General features: G+C 32.3%; 1 protein-coding gene across 2 annotated transcripts in view; it reads left to right on the forward strand.

The window, feature by feature from the left end:
• The window catches only part of LOC118182556 (uncharacterized), a 75,000-nt gene that overhangs the window by 45,802 nt on the left and 11,943 nt on the right, over positions 1-17,255 (forward strand). For both annotated transcript variants that reach the window (XM_035351926.2, XM_035351927.2), the window contains exons 8-10: positions 4,344-4,539; positions 7,854-8,041; positions 14,125-14,244. In XM_035351926.2, the coding sequence (XP_035207817.2) occupies positions 4,344-4,539; positions 7,854-8,041; positions 14,125-14,244 (504 nt within the window). The remainder of the gene's footprint in view (positions 1-4,343; positions 4,540-7,853; positions 8,042-14,124; positions 14,245-17,255) is intronic.

A 17,255-nucleotide genomic window follows, 5' to 3' on the forward strand; every position in this document is an offset into this window, starting at 1 on the left:
AATGATGCAGTAAGTCAATGAATTTATGAAATGGCAAATTCCATAAAAGAAACATTTATTCAAAAAATAAAACACAGTGAGTATTTCACATTGTAATTGGATGAAAGTACTGATATAATGAACTTTGTTCAATTATTATTTTACCTACATTTCAAAGAAGATAAATGAATTGCCAAATAGTATTTATTTTGTGAATCTCATTTTTTCATAGTGCAAATGAAATTTTCAAAGTAATTGACAATTTTATGTCAGAATGCATTTCCTTGGAATAAGTGCATTTCCGTATTCAGTGACGGAGCTCGGCTTTAACGGGAAAATATTCTGGTTCTATTACTCAAGTAAAGAAAGTCACACCTGAAACTGAATTATCTTACTGTTCCATTCATCATGAAGCTTTAGTAGCCAAAACGATCCCCAAAAACCTGAACATCGTTTTAAATCAAGCTGTGAAAATTGTTAATTGTATTAAAAGCCAAGCTTTAAATTGAAGAATATTTACGATTTTATGCCCAGAGATGGGCAGTGAACATGAAACACTTTTGTTTTATTCCATAGTTTATCCAAAGCCAAAGTTTTAAATCGTCTTTTTGAACTTCGATCAGAAATTCAGATTTTTGTCTGTGGTTCAAAATTTGAATTGCAAAAATGTTTATTTAGTGAATTATGGTTGGCACATTTAGCATATTTAGCTGATATTTTTGGAAAGTTAAAGCAATTAAATTTAGGATTAAAAGGACAAAATGTTAATTTGTTGATCAAAAATTTTCTTCCATCTTTTCTTTATTCTGTTTGAAAACGAAACACAGAACAAAATTAAAAGTGAATCCAGAATTTAAGTATTATAACATATATTTGTTAATGTTTATATTGTGTATAAAGTTCTGATAATTAAAATGGTAAGCAATTTTTAATCTAATATTTTTCTATTTGTGAAATTTATACAAATAGCCGATAGGTTAGATTTCGATCAGTGCAACCAGCCATATTACGGAATGATAATCAGCACTTTCGATAGGCAATGATCCTGCCGCTATCAAATTTTGAAACTTGCTGGTAAGCATTTTCTCTTCTTATTTGAGGCATAATAGGATATTCTGAGCAAACTCCAACCTTACAAAGCACTTTCTGAATGAGAAATCCACCACACAACTTTTCTTTTATGCAGTGCTTCAGATGTCGCGTCTCCCTCCTGCGTCGTCTAAATGCGCTGAAATACTAATCATTTGCATATCCCAACTTCTTCCTTTCATGTGATTTTGACATTCCTCAGATCATTCCTTCCTGGTGTTGCAATTTTAATGGCCAGCAGTGTAAAAAGAGGTTATTTTGTCTCATTGAAAACGAATTTTAAAGGACATCCGATTTGAAGTACTAAGGCCTAAAAAATGTATGGTTCTGCAGTTATTTTGTGTTATTTAGAGGTAAAAGATAAGTAATCGATTGGTTGTTCACTCAAACATTTTGGAAAGACGAGGGCAAAAATTCGAAAATTGGTGGTTTCAAGGTACAGTCATCATGCTTCGAAGTGTTAAGCAAATACAGTTTAATCCTAAATAAATAAATATTTAAGAAATTGTTTTCTTGTTCCCAGGAAATATGCAGCAAAAGGGCAAATAATGAAAGAGAAGCCAGTGATAAGATAAGGCAATAAAAAATTAGATGAAATCAAGGTAATGGTGCCATCTATTGATAAAAAATGAAAATAGCTATGATATAAATGCCTTTTATATGACATAAATGCAATCTGCAAACTATCAAAGACATTTGAGAAGATGTAGTTAAATTAACTAATAGATTAAAGGAATAAAACTAATAGATTCATGTATGCTTTAACCTTTCAAAATGTAATTAAGAGTTCTGGATGCCAGAAAATTGCTTAAGATGTAAAGTTTGGGCTATATAAAACTTAAAATGAGATTGAGATTTTAACTTTTGAAATCAGAATTGTTTATTGCATAATGGCATCTTTTTTTTTTTTTTTTTTTTCCCATTCCTTACTTGATTATAAGTATAGGATAATCTTGCTTGTAACTTGATTCCTTAATTGCAGCTATACAATAATCTTGATTGTGACTGTAGGATAAACAGAAAAATGCCTAGAAGCTGTCTGTAACCTTTTTCTCAGATAAATAAAGTACTGAGATCAGATACAGAATATGAAAAATATATATCCTAGGTTATAATATGACTTATCAGATATGCTGATTTAATCAGTGCAGTGCAAATTTTAAGAGATTTTCTTCTTGCTTTCAAGAATGTACTGAATTTTAAAATTGCTGGGATTTAAAAACAATGCTTAGTGGAATAAGTGTTGATATATTTTATTTCCTTTAAAAAGTATTTTTATTTATCAGGTTAAAAAAAAAAAAAAGAGTTTATTGCTTCGTGTTTGTATGATACTTGATGAAGGAAGGTCAAATTTATAAAACTGGAGATCTGGCACAAAATCACTTGATGGCCTTCACCAACCCTAATTCTTCTCAGTGTGTAATAAATGCATTCATGTGAAAGTAAAAATGCATTTCATTTTCTGTATCTTTTATTTACATGATGTCAGTTTATTGCATGTTGTGTAAAATATGAAGTTATCTATTTTAAGTTAGTTACCTCCTGGAAAAAACTGGTAAGAAGAGAACCTTATAAGTAATTCTTTCTTATTATAAATCTTAATAAAATTGCAAAAATGAATCAAAAGAATGCAATTGTGTATCAGTTTAATAATCAAGTATACGAAGACACTTGTGACCCTCATGTGATATCACGAACCTCAAATATAGTGGTAATAGTAGCAGAGATTGGCTGTGCAAGTTAGTATTAGTTTAAAATAGAGTTTTTGCTAAACAGTATCAGCCACCAATGAGAGGACATTTGTCTAGTGTCTGATATTTGAAAAAGGCGTAAAAAGCTAAAATTATGAAAGTTGAAATTTTGACCTTGCTTGTAGTTTTATATTTTTAAACCCTAAAATAACAAAAGTATATTTATTGTTTTATTTGTTTTAAATATTATAGAAGTCCCCCTTGAAAGTGAAAGCCTGAAACACCTGGCCCTGCATAAATTATATACTGTGTAAAAAAGTTTCATCTAAATGCACAGAAGTATAGAAATTATGAAAGTTTACAGTAAATAGAGCTGAATAGAGGGATTTTCCTTGAAACTATTTTCCTAACTTGTGACCATTTTATCCCAGAAAATAATGGATTGATATTTTTACAACTTATTTAATTTGTCAAGATTATTTTTTACTAGAACTAAAGTGAAAATATCCATTTATTATTTTTTAAACTGTAAAAAGTTAGAAAATACATGGTTTAAGAAATCTTAATCTTTTTTCATACAATCTTATTTTTTTAGGTTTAAATAATTGAGTTTGGTTAGTAGCCATTATCTTTATAGCAAATACTTTTCCCCCCATTTGCTGCTACGTATCCTACAATATAGTCGCCCTCTTATTTGTCCAGCCTCGATTTGAAAACTCTTACAGTTTTGCATTTTAAAAGGTCAGTATTGAAAATAAAATTGCATATAAATTAATACAAAATAAAAATTTAGTTTTTGTTATATTAAATACTCATAAATGTTACTTTTAACAGTCATTTCAAATGAGATTACATTTAAAGAATACTAATAGAATATTTAATATTAATTAATTCAACTCTCCATTAAATGGAAATGTATAGTTATGTACAGAGTTTTAGTTATTAAAATTTTATCTTGAAATGCATCTTATCTTAGACTAGAAGTAAGAAATTGTAGATATTTTAACTATGGAAAATTATTTCTTATACTCAGTAAACTGATTCAAAAGCATTTATATGTATTATTTTTTTTTAACTTCATTTTTACATTGTAGGCATTTAGACAATTTTGTAATAAAATTCATTTCTGTGTAGCATTTGTTTATAATTATACTGTGTCATTTTGTATCTGTATTATGTAATGATTCATACTCCACAATGCCATTCATAATATGATATTACATGGGCTTTAGAAAAAAAGAATAATAATGATTATGAAACTAAACAACCATTCTCAATTAATTTTTAAATGGTCTAGGTAGGTCGAAACATAAGGCATAAATATCGCAAATCTTTTTCATAATTTAGTACTCTGTTAAAATTTCATTGTAATACTGTTGTTAAAGTGAAGTAAAATATGTGTTGTATAGTGTCGTAGAGGATATATGCAAATAATCATAGACGGGGTGTTAGAATTTTCACAGAATTCTTAAGAAGAAAAAAAATTGCTATGTAAGTCATTTGTTTCTTAACTTTCCAGTGTTGTTCTGAAATATATAAATATGTGTTTTGAAAGCATTAACCTTTTTATGCATTTTCTTTTAGAAGCTGCTATCATCTGTAAAACAAATTGATCTCAGCTACAATGAAATCGAAGTCATTGAAAATTTAGAGACCTTATCTGAACTTTCTACTTTAATTCTTTCGCACAACAACATTCACTACTTGGATTCTCTTCACACTCAACTTGGAAATATCTCAGCTCTATATCTTTCATCAAACAAGATAAATAATTTGCAGGGTACTATACTTTAATTTTTTTCAAAAGCATTCATTTTTTGATTTATACAAATAAAACAAAAATTCAAATCCATTATGAGACTATCATTTTGTTTAAAATTCTTAATTTATGTGTGACTAATTAATGGTTATTTTCAGTTTTTGAAGCCTGTTAAAATTATGAAACTAACATATTTATTTCCTTGAATATTTTGGAGAATATTTAGAAAAATGTCATGTATTGTATGCTAGTATCTTCGAGTGACAAAGAAAGGCTCCAAAATATAATAATCCTTTGTATCTACACTTATAATTATCTATAATCAAGAAAAACTTGAATTAGTTTCAAAAATTAGAGTTGAGTAGTTTTTTCCACCACTAAATCCATATGTAATTTATTGCTTGAATGTTTATTTTGATTTCATATTTGTTGGCTGGCATATATATTTATTCGATTTCCAAACCTTCACTGTCCACTTTAGAAAATAAGGCAGACCCTTGCGATATGCTAAGCCAAAGGGATAAAAATTAACCTTATGTATTAGGTAGAAATATAGTTCTTGCAAAAGCTACTTTATTCTTATTTATAATTCTTTATCACTTGCAGAAATATTCAAAGAAAATTAGCTTGTATTTTGCTTTTATTGATGTAGCAGATGTTTCTGGGCATAGGTGAAGAAAGTTAATCAATGTTTAGTATGTAGGATAGAAGCAGGATATGCATCAGTCTCCGTTTTAACAGAAAAGGAAAAATCTTCACAGCATTCCTTTCTTCCCAGAAGCATGAGTTGTATGCTTCTAATTGTAGGGCTTAGAAGTAATTAGCATTGTTACTACCTTTTGAACATAACTTTCAATCCAACTTTAAATCATTGGACAAATAAGAAACTTGACTCATAAACTAAAAGGATAATGATAGTAATTAGAAAAGGGAGATTTTTAGATTGCCTGTGAAAATTAAGTTTTCAAATATGATGCTACTGTTAAGGTTTTTTTTTTTTTTTAAATTTATTTCTCTTTAATTCATTGCATCAGTATTAATTTTTCTCAGTAAGCTGTTCCTTACAACTTTTTGTCTTTTCCACTTTATTTATTAAACAGCAACAATATGCAAAAATATCATTTTCTACTACATTGAACCTTTAGCATTAGCTTTTTATTTGCCCCTGCACCAATGCTTGTGTCACTCTTCCCCATTTTTGTCCTTTTGTGGTTACTCTTCTACAGTAGGGATACCACAGACACAGCTTTTGATGCCCTCTATTCTCCCTTTGTATATATATGTGTGTGAGTGTGTGTGTGTGATAATTTAATGCATAGGACGAATCAGATACTTAGTAGTTTGCAGTCTTAGATGGCCAAGTAGAAAGATGAAAAGATGACTCTGAATAAAATGAATTTTGTGGAAGTCCCAGTCTTTATTTTCATGCATATAAAACCATCTTAGTAGACATTTATCCAATCGTAATGAAGTATGATAATTTTTATAGACACTGGTTTTTTAAAACTAAGACATAAGCATTTAAGTGAGGTAAAGGAACACGGTGTTAACAGAGCAAATTAGGGAAAGGAAGAATGATTATTGTTATTGTAATAGTTATTGTGCCAAGAGTATACTAAGTCTGATACATAAGTACAGCTAATCTGTGACTGGTTAATTTTATGTTGTTATGCAACATGGAAGGATCTCGAATTTGGGAGAACAGATGAATTTAATGGGAGAGCACCAAATCTAGAATAGTTAATTTTGTGGTCGCCAGTTATTTTTAAAGCAGCCATCGTATTTTGTTATATCTTGCATATACATTTTTATATCCTGTGCTTTTCCCCTCAAGTAATACAAGGGGGGATCAAATGAAAAGGTACGAAACGACTTAAAAATGTAACAGTTAAATATTTGCATATTCCCCCATTGGAGAACGTAGCGAGACATCTCGGGATGCAATTGGAGTCTCTGACTGGGATCGAAGCATGCGCGAGCGCCCACATACGCCAGAAAGAGCAGAGGCTCTTATCAAAAGCAGCGTCCAAATGATGCGGCAGTCCGTATGAGGACAGAATGGCATTCGCGTTGCAAAATTCGATGACTGAGGAGCAGCGAGGTGTTATCCAATTTCTGACAGCGGAAGGTGAGAAACCGGCAGCTATTCATCGCTGGATTTTGACAGTTTACGGGGAGAAATGTGTCTCTGACAAGTCTGTCAGGAAACGGAGTGCCCGTTTTCGTGCAGGCCGTGAGAGTGTGGGTGATAATCCGAGACCAGGCAAGGCAAACACTGTCATCACGAGCGATCTCATCGACAAGGTGGATGACCTAGTGAGAAGTGATCAGCGCGTCACATTGCGAATGAAGGTGGATGTCAGCTATGGAATCGTGTGGACAATTGTTCAAGACAGGTTGCGATATCGGAAGGTGTGTGCAGCTTGGGTTCCGAAGCAGCTCACTGACCAGCAAAAGGAACTGCGTGTGGGGCTAGCACTGCAACATCTGTTTCGGTATCAGGAAGACCCCGCTTTCATGGAGTGGATCGTCACAGGTAATGAGACCTGGTGCTATCACTACGAGCCAGAGACAAAGCAGGACAGCATGCAGTGGAAGCATGCGTCGTCACCTCCCCCTAAAAAGTTCAAAGCCGTGTCGTCAGCAGGCAAGGTGTTGCTCACCGTCTTTTTCGACGTTCAAGGTCCGCTACGTGTGGAATTCCTCGAGCACAGAAAAACCATGAACTCCAATGTATACTGTGAGACACTCCGACGCCTACGCAGGTCCATCAAGAAGAAAAGACCAGGGCTGCTCACGGAGGTGTGGTTCTGCTCCATGATAACGCGCATCCACACGTCTTCAGAGTCACACATATGGAAATGGCCAAGTTCAAGTGGGAGACGTTGGACCATCCGCCCTACAGTCCGGACATGTCGCCTTGCGATTCCCATATGTTTGGGCCACTGAAGAAACACCTGAAAGGGAAGCGTTTCAACTCAGACGACGTACTCAAGAACTCTGTGAAGGACTGGGGATCCCATCACGGCCACAGGAATTCTGGGAACAAGGGATTGTTATGCTCAGGCCTATGGTGTATATTTTGAATAAAGTCTGCATTTGTACCCACCGTGTCGTTTCGTACCTTTTCATTTGATCACTCCTTGTACATGGTGTCTACATTTCTGTTAATATATGTATCATATGATTGAACATTTTCAGTTTCTCTAAAAATTAAAATTTTACTCATTTGTTTTGTGTTTAAATATCTTTTGATATTATTATAAAAAAAACTTTCATTTATGTATATATATGTATGTGTATTTTTGTAGTTAATCTACTTTTTTCCCTTTCAGGTTTATCAAAGTTATTTTCAGTGTCTGAACTGTACTTAGATGGAAATGAAATTGCTTCTTTTAAAGAGGTATCATGTTTGAGTAAACTGCCTTGCCTTGAAGTATTGAATCTTGAAGGTAATCCTATCACTACATATGTCGATTATCGCCCTCAAGTGCTGTTGATGCTAGGACCACTTGCTCCTGAAGTGAGTTATATTTGCATTAGCATATAACTGAAAATCATGTTTATATTAATTTTTTTATATACAGTATAAATAACACTGGAATAGTTAATGTAACCATTTTAAAATTTTTATTTAATGTACTACTATCAATGTCCTACTGGAATAATTAATGTAACCATTTTAAAAGTTTTATTTAATGTACTATTATCAATGTCTTAAGGAAACATATTATTTTTAAACTGTTTTTTCCCTGTGCAGTAGTTATATAAAATATTCAAACCTATTGCTTATACTGATCTAAAAAAGTCTAAAGAAGAGAAAGAAGGGTAAAATACTGTGATTAAGGTATTTTTGTATTGTTTAAAATATTTCTAAGTGTATATTTACAGAAGTAATACAAATATTTTACAGGAAATAATGATTCATATATGTTTATTATATTCTGTGGTATTTGCATAGTATACCATCGATGAGGAAAGTTAGCTACCATTGAATCGTGAAAGTTAGCGGAAATCCTGCCAGATTTGTGAAAATTGTTCCCGCAGAATTCTGAAGGAACTGCTGCTGTGCTTTGTAAAAAGTCTTTTGTTGATTTCTTCTATTTTGTAAGCCCTTTGATTGTACCAGAAACTTTGTTTAGGATGCTCTGAGTGCAAACCTACAGCAGATAACTGTTCCATTCTGTTACTGTTTTGTTTGTAATTTTCAACTGATCATATCATGTCCATTAATGCACTTTTTTTTTTATGGTGGGCTCCCCTAACTTTGAAAACAGTCTTCTGTTTTCTGTAGAAGGCATGTCCAAAATTTTATTTCAAAATTCAAGACAAATATGGCATTAGCAGTTAAATTTATGTCCTTTGTTCATGGAAATGAAAGGTGGCTGGAGTCATTTGCAGTTAGCATCAAATGACATCATGTATATTATGAGTGTGTTGTTTCATCATTCTTTTCCATAATTAGGGCTAAATTGTGCTGCTTGGTGACAGTTGCATGGTTGATGGAATAATAATTCTATTATTTTATTGAATTATATAACCCCTTAACACACTTTCCCGTGTCTGACACTGGAGAAAGTTATCTGCAAATTTGCACATGCCCATGTCTTACACGAGTGATCTTGCATCTCGCATTATTTTATTTCTAATGCCTGTCTGAGATCCATTGTAGTAAAAATAGATAGGCAAGATTATAATTAAACTTATTTTACCATAGATGGCACAGCTATAAGTTTGTTAGGAATTCTTTGTTATAAAGCAGTTGTGGTTGTGGAAAAGGTAATATATCCATTTTTATTGCATTAATTATCATAAAAGTAAACAGTTAACCATAAATTAATTTTTACTAAGTGTTTTTGTAACTTGTTTAGAAAAAATTATCTGATAATGAGTGACTCTGACAGTTTTGAATATGGCAATTTATCAGAAAGGTTCAGTGATGAAGGTGATGATCTCTTGAGTGATGGAAGTGAATCTGAAGATAATGATGGCAAGATTTTGGCTGTAGCGAGAAATTGGTATCAAATTAGTAATTATCAATTATAAAGAAATATAATTCAATTATATTTTTAATTATTGTTTGTATAATATTTTTTTATAATTTTTACCCCACCCCCACTCCCTAGTCACCTCCGCACAATTGAAATTGCAAAAAATAACTTACACTTTACCTATATATTCATTTTCTGTCCCCCCCCAAAAAATACTCGATCATTTTTAACCATTTTTTTCCAATAAACTCTTGTTTTATGAAATTTTTAGGTTCATATGTATTTAGATTTGTTGATTCCTGTATACTTTCTCAAAAGGTCAGTAATAGAAGGGTTTTTCAATTCCATTTTGTCTTAATAGTCAAAATTCAGATGGAACTTAGATAAACCTTGTATGCTAAATAGTCTGAGGCAATCATATATACTTAATACAATTCACAACTGTTTTTTTTTTCCCCATAAAAAGGAGCAGTTGTGATTTTATTTTTTTTTTAACTGTATCAATGAAATAAAGTCTAAGCAGCAAAAACTACCATGGTATTTACTAAAATCATGTGATCAAGTACAAGTCTTGAAGGTGCATTAAGAACCAGCGTAGATTGCATAAATTTCCAGGATTAGCATCAAAATTTGAATAGAATGATTTTCTTAAGCTACTTAAGCTAAGAGTGAAAAATTATTTAATATGAATGTGCAAAAGAAAAATAGATGGAATATTTGATGATTTTGCTACGTGTATTTTAATAAGGTCATTCAAATGAAAGGGGCACTACAATTGGTTTAAGAAATGGTTTAATGATATTAATATAAATTAGTATAAAAAAAGAAGTAATACAAATATAATGGATAGGCTAGACAAAGTCACCTTGCATGTTGAAACAAGTGTCCCAGCAGTTAACAAGACAATGGATACCGTGTTTGCAGAAGTTCCGGAGTTGGTTGTGGAACCAATTTTCAATGGCAGCTTGAACCTCATTATTGTCGGCAAATTGCTGTCCCTTCAGAGATTTCTTTAGTGGAACCGAAGATGTGGTAGTCACACAGCGAGAGGTCTGCTCTGTAAGGGGGATGTTCAAGAACCTCGCAGCAGAATTGCTGGAACAATGTTTTGCACTCCGCAGCCACATGAGGATGAGCATTATCATGCAAGTGAATAATTCCTGTAACAGCATGCCATGTCAGTGGTTCATGATATTTTGTCTCAGTTTCTGCAATGTGGCACAGTATATATGGCAGCAGTGACACATGCCCGTAGGTAGCCATTCCAACAGGTCATCAATGTCAAAGAAGCACATTAACATGACTTTGCCAGTTCTCGAGTAGATGTGTGAGCCGTAGGGATGAAGAGTGTTGCTATTCTATGCTCATGTTTTTGGTGGCTGCATCAAAGTGATATCACCATGTTTCATCAATGGCAATGATCCTTGAAAGGAATTGGTTCCCCATTTCGTGGTACTACGTAAAGTGTTTCATGGAAACAGACAAGCAATGAATCTTCTGCTGCTCTCTCAAATGTTTTGGCACCCATTGCGCATAAACCTTGCGGTATTGCAACCTTTCTCACAGTATTGTGTGCATGCTTCTTATGCTCACAGGCATTTCCTTCGTTATACCTTGAGTGGTGATTCGCTGATTCATTTTCTTAACCCGCGAGCACACGCAACGGGTATGTCATACCCATGTGCATTTTTCTTTTTGTATATTTCTCACCCATTCTTTCAGAAACGGACGAAACTTGTTGTAGCTGAGTTCAAGGTCACATACTTAAATGGGGGAAATTCCTGAGGTGACAGGTGCAACGGTTTTTTAGGAACACCATTGTTCGGGCATGTCATACCCGCGCGTGTACTCGCATTTCTCAGTGAGTCAATTCGCACTTCTTGTTTTCAAGCTTTTACTATAGGTTTTTCTTGAGTTGTAAGCATGGCGCCGTATATTCCTTACGATGAAGAGATGAAAAGATTGAGAAATCTTCTTGAAACCGTTTCTTCTGATGAGGATTCATTTAGTGAAGATGTTGATTACGAAGAATATAATAGTAATCATGATTCATCCATAGAGAGTAGTGATTCAGATACAGAAACAGAAAATGAAACTTTGGAATGTAGCAATGAGTTTTATGTTGGAAAAAATGGAGTAAAATGGAACAAAAATAAATTCCGGACTAATGTTATAATTGGCGCCAAAAATATTATAACTAAACTCCCTGGAAATATGAAGTATTCTAAAGACGTCTCAACACCTTTAGATTTCTGGTCACTGCTTATCAATGAAGATATGTTAAAACATGTAGTTGACAATACAAATATTTTTATTGATTCAGTACGTGGAAATTTCACTCGTGAAACTCGGGATGCGAAACAACAAATTAGTTGGAAATCAAAGCTTTAATTGGATTGCTGTATTTATGTGGAGTTTATAAATCATCCCATGTGAACGTAAGAGATTTGTGGGCAACAGACGGAACGGAAATGGACATATTTCAGGAAACAGTGTCAGTGAACCGATTCCTCTTTCCTTTACGATGCCTCCGTTTTGATGACATTAGAGATCGTCCCATTAGAAGAAACGTTGATAAATTAGCTCCGATCAGAGAATTTTTTGGAAATTTTGTCACAAATGTATGGCATAAAAATATTTGCTCTTGTAGACGCAATGGTATTTTATACCTGGAGTATGGAAATTTATGCTGGTAAACAACCAGATGGGCCATTTCAAGTTGAAAATGGTGCAAGCGAAGTTGTCAAATGTTTAATAAGGCCCTTATACAAGTCTGGTCGAAATTTAACAGCTTATAATTGGTATATGGGATATGAATTATCTCAAGATCTCCTAAAGAAGAAAATTACGATATGTAGATACAATACATAAAAATAGAGAGAAATGCCACCTGAGTTTCTGGCAAAGAAAATAGAGGTATATTCTTCAATTTTCGGTTTTCAGAAAGAAGCAACACTTGTATCTTATGTGCCAAAAAAAAAAATAAGAGTGTGATCCTGTTATCCACAATGCATTCCGGCCATCAAATCGATGAATCTACTGGGGAATCTAAAAAGCCTGAAATCATTACATTCTATAACATGACAAAAAGAGCAGTCGATGTTGTAGATGAGATGGCAGCTGCGTATTCTACAGCAAGAGTAGCACGTTGATGGCCTATGGTGATTTTCTTTTCATTGTTAAACGTGGCTGCCATTAATGCAAGAATAATTCTACTATCAAAGAAGGAACCACCAACGGAATACCGTACCAGGCGTACTTTTCTCAAAGCCTTAGGGATGCAGCTAATAGAAAGTGTTCAAAATGAACGACGACGAGCATCTGTAGTTCCTGATTCTAGGCAAACACTAACCATCGATGAACATGTTACCCAAGAAAAAAGATAGAAAGACCAGATTCATTTGTGAAAATTGTAGCAAAAGTATATGTATGGAACATATGACCTCATTTTGTAAACAATGTTAAAAAAATTGTAAGTAAATCATTTTACCTCTCCTTATTCTTTCATATCTTGTCTAAAATGAAGTATTAACTTGGTTTTACATTTTAATTTCTTTTAAAAACCGATTAATTTTATTCAGCAAATTTTTAATTACAAACTTTTTATTCGGGTATGACATACCCGGCACATGTTCTCGTGTTCGTCGGATCGGTGCGTGTGCTCGTGGGTTAAGATGGTCCACATCTGCAACTGCTTTCTGGGTGATTACATGCATTTGACCAGGTCCATGGTCTGTTGTCAGTATTGCTTCTTTCACTTATGAAATCCTTACACCATCAGAATACTGATGTGTGTTTCATGCGCTCCATGCCATACATATTTTGTATTCAGCAATAGATTTCAGAAGAACTCACATTTTCCACTGTTAAAAATTGCATGACCACATGTTGATACCATTTGGAGGCATTCATGATGCGAACGATGCCTTTTAACATGCACTGACGCTATCACACACACACACATCTGGCAGGGATTGAAGATAATGCATACACTCCCAGCAATCTGCACCCTTTAAACGGGCATACACAGTCATTTTTCTCTTCAAATGGCAAAGTTATTACAGCAGTGCCACTTTCATTTGAATGAACGTTATATCTGCTACTAATCAGTGCAAGACTAGATTTGAAAAATTATTACGAAATTTTTTGTTAAGTGTCCATCAAGATAGATCCATAGATAAAAACAGCTTATCAGACTTGACATTTTGCACATTACCGATTTCTCAAATTTGATGCGAAATTTCTTTTTTTCTTTTATCATTTTTAAAGCAGTCATTGTAACTTTTGAAGATGAATTTCATATATGTACGTCATTGGTTAATAATGACAATTTATATAACTTGGTAGAATTGTGTAAGTATGAAAAAGCTATTTAATTCCCAGAATGATTTTTCATTTTTATACTTGAAACATAAGAAAAGTGAATCACTCTGTACACTAACCTTTGTTTTTAATATAGTTCTCTGATTTTCTGTTAGTATGATAGGTGCTTATGCTAAGAAAATTATGCTAGTGTAAATTATGTATAAAAATTGCAGATGGTCTGATATTTTGTATTGTAATTTGTGCAATATTAAATACTTTTTTTTTTTTTTTTTGTGTGTGCATTTTTTAGCTCCAGTTGGATAGTCTTAAAGCTACTGAAAAAGAAATTGACACTGTATCTGTTTTACAAGCTCTGAGACAAGCTCATGGAGGAAACATCTCAGATATTGATTATGATAGTACTTTCAAGGTAAAATGGGTAGCTTATTCATTCTTTGTGCTTATAAGCTATAATTTGTACCAAACATTTGGATTAGACAGTCTGGTTTTAATTTTATCCTATGCTAAAATGTTGAGAAATGTAGTTATGTAAGATGCTTTTTTAAGTATTATAAATGTCATTGCGTAAACTGAAGTATCAATGATCATGGGAACTTGAAGCACAGTTTTGCTCATCCAATTCACTTTTGGGGTGTGTATAAGGGTTTCTAAGGATGAGAAAAATATTCACTCACGTAATTCTGTAATTGGCAATAGGTTCTTATGATTTTATTCTTGGTATATATGTTTAAGGGAAAGGAAGGGGGAATTATCCATCTTAAAAGTATTTTTCCCCAGAAGGTACTATTCTTGCAGAATGTTATATTTTACGTTCCCCATTAGTACTATTAGTTGCTAAACTAGTTATTTGTTGGTATTAAGCAATGGTTTAGTAAGACATTAATAGCAGAATGTGAGTGACTGAATTTATCACCGAATAAGTTCTGAATTAGGTTTATACTATGGTGAGTGAGTATGTGTTATAAGATGAATTCTGTGTTTCCTAGAATTTTTCTGATTGTGTGTGGTTTCCTAGAATTTTTTCTGAGATATTTCAAATTAGTCAGCAAAATTAACCATTTGTTTTAACTTTACCTTACTAGTTACATAAACATTTTATGGTGTTTCTCTGTTGAGTCATATGAATGTATTCACACTTGGTTTTGTTTAGTATGGAAGCATTTTAGTTTTCTTAACTTTATTACAACCTTTAGTAAAACTCTCTTTTGGGGCAAAATAGGAGTGGAGCTTACAAAGAAAGTCTTCCAAGCTTGAATTCTCAGTTTTTTTTTTTTTTTTTCCCATATATATGTGAATCTACTCATCTGGAAATTCATAATAGTAAAAAAATTAGCTATTTTGAATATCAATGGCAAACTTCTTGAAAAAATTTTGCAGAATTTTAATATATCATAAAAGTCTCCGAAGCAGTGCTGCATTGCTAAATATAGTTAGATTGGGATATTTGTAATATCCTATTCATATCGATTTAGTGGTTAATTTTTTAACATTATGTATTTTTAAATACACAAAAGCTTTTGCAGTTTTTATAAATAACATACTTATATGTCACATGCAGTTTCTTTGTAGTGTGGCTATGCTTGTCTCTGTTCAAATTACTTTTGTTTGTAAATGTCTTATAACATGTTGCACACATGCAGTTTCTCTGCAGAGTAAATATGCATATGTACATTTAAAGAATTTTTAGTCTATTGCTTTATAATAATTTCAATTAAATTCTTTAATTAATTACTTAATGCTTATAATATATTCTTAGGCTTATAATGTGCTTATAATTTATTAATTAATGCTTTATAGTAATTTTTATATTTTTAAAAGCCTTCCTCAGTTTTTCAGCAAAACTGCAGTCTTCACCTACTTCAGTTTTAAACTATTTCGTGAAAAGGTCAGCTGATTCTTTGCACGCAAAATAAAAGTTATTGAATTAAATTAACTGCTAAACTCCAACAAATGAAAATTAAAATAGAGAACTGAAAATTAGTTAAATGTTTTTAGTCACCAAAAGCAAACCTTCTTTCAGAATTTTCAGTACTTAAAACATTCATTTGTTAATACTTTGGGTCAAAAAAAATACTCACAAAAATTTTTGGCTTGCAAATGTTGCAGGATTTTTTTTAATGAATTATAATCTAATTCTTTATACTGTAATTAAATTGCCTTATATATTATATATAGTGCCTTATATATTATCAATAAGGCACTTTTTATAAATATTTCTATTTTTACATGCTGCAAATAACTTTATTTTAACTTGTAGTCAAGATGACTGCATAGGTCAAAATTCAGAGATCATTGCTGTAGATTTTCAGTTCTTTACTTTATTTGTTCACATTGTTTAATAAATCACTGGCAATTATTAACAGTTGCACAATTTGTATTTCAGTGTAATGCGTTAACTGGTGTAAAACAGATTACTGCTTTGATCATTTTTAACTGCCCAACATCTGTGCTATACTTTCAATCTGTAGTCAAGATCTTTATTGTCACGAAAGTCTGTACCATTTGTATCATGCTAAAATGACTTTAGTGTAAGGTGTTTCTAGAATAAGACAGCCTACATTAATTGTGTATACACTCCCTTAATTTTCATTGTTTAAAAGTTCTCTATAAGCATTGAAGTTACTGTGTATTGACATCCATGTTACTACAGTCAAAAGTCTTTAGTCCGGACTCATCGGGACTTCGGCGATTCCGGATTATAGATCATCAATTTAAATCTGGTAAGATGGCATGCAGAAATTATAAAATTAAAAATATGAAACCGTAATTTATGAAATAAAGAGCAATTATGATCTAAAGGGTATCAAAATTTACAAAAAAAAAAAAAAAAAAAAAAAAAAAGCTTAATAGCTTAATATTTATTTATTTACTTTATTAAACATTTCTTTCAACGTGCGCATGCGTAAAACATACATTACGCAGAGTCGAAATTAGAAAATTGCAACCAGAAAACTATTTGATGTGCATTCGTGATATTTATAATGACGAGGAATTTGATTTAAATCATATCAAAGACGGAGTGCATCGAGATGAAATACTACATTTAGTAGGAATCCAATTCGAAGATTAAGGAACAACGCAATCTGCAACATTAACTGAAATATATAATTAGATAACTTTAGCTTAGCTTATACCGTCTGTTATACATTAAACGTGCATGCGTTCACGCATTATACGTTGACGCATGCGCAGAAAGTTTGTAGCTTTGAGGTCCGGATTATAGATCATTCCAGATTATGGACACCCGGATTAAAGACTTTTGACTGTATATATATATATATATATATTTATTTTTAACTTTTCATTTATTATTTTATATTTCTGGTGTGTGAATCAATCAACTTGATGATTTGCCAAATTTTCAAAATTGCATTTTAAAAGTCACCAAGCATAGTATTTAAAAAAATGTTATTTATTTTT

Source organism: Stegodyphus dumicola, chromosome X1 (assembly GCF_044657685.1).
Source record: "Stegodyphus dumicola isolate Sdum_Otavi_A_Nest chromosome X1, ASM4465768v1".
NCBI classification, from domain to species: domain Eukaryota; kingdom Metazoa; phylum Arthropoda; class Arachnida; order Araneae; family Eresidae; genus Stegodyphus; species Stegodyphus dumicola.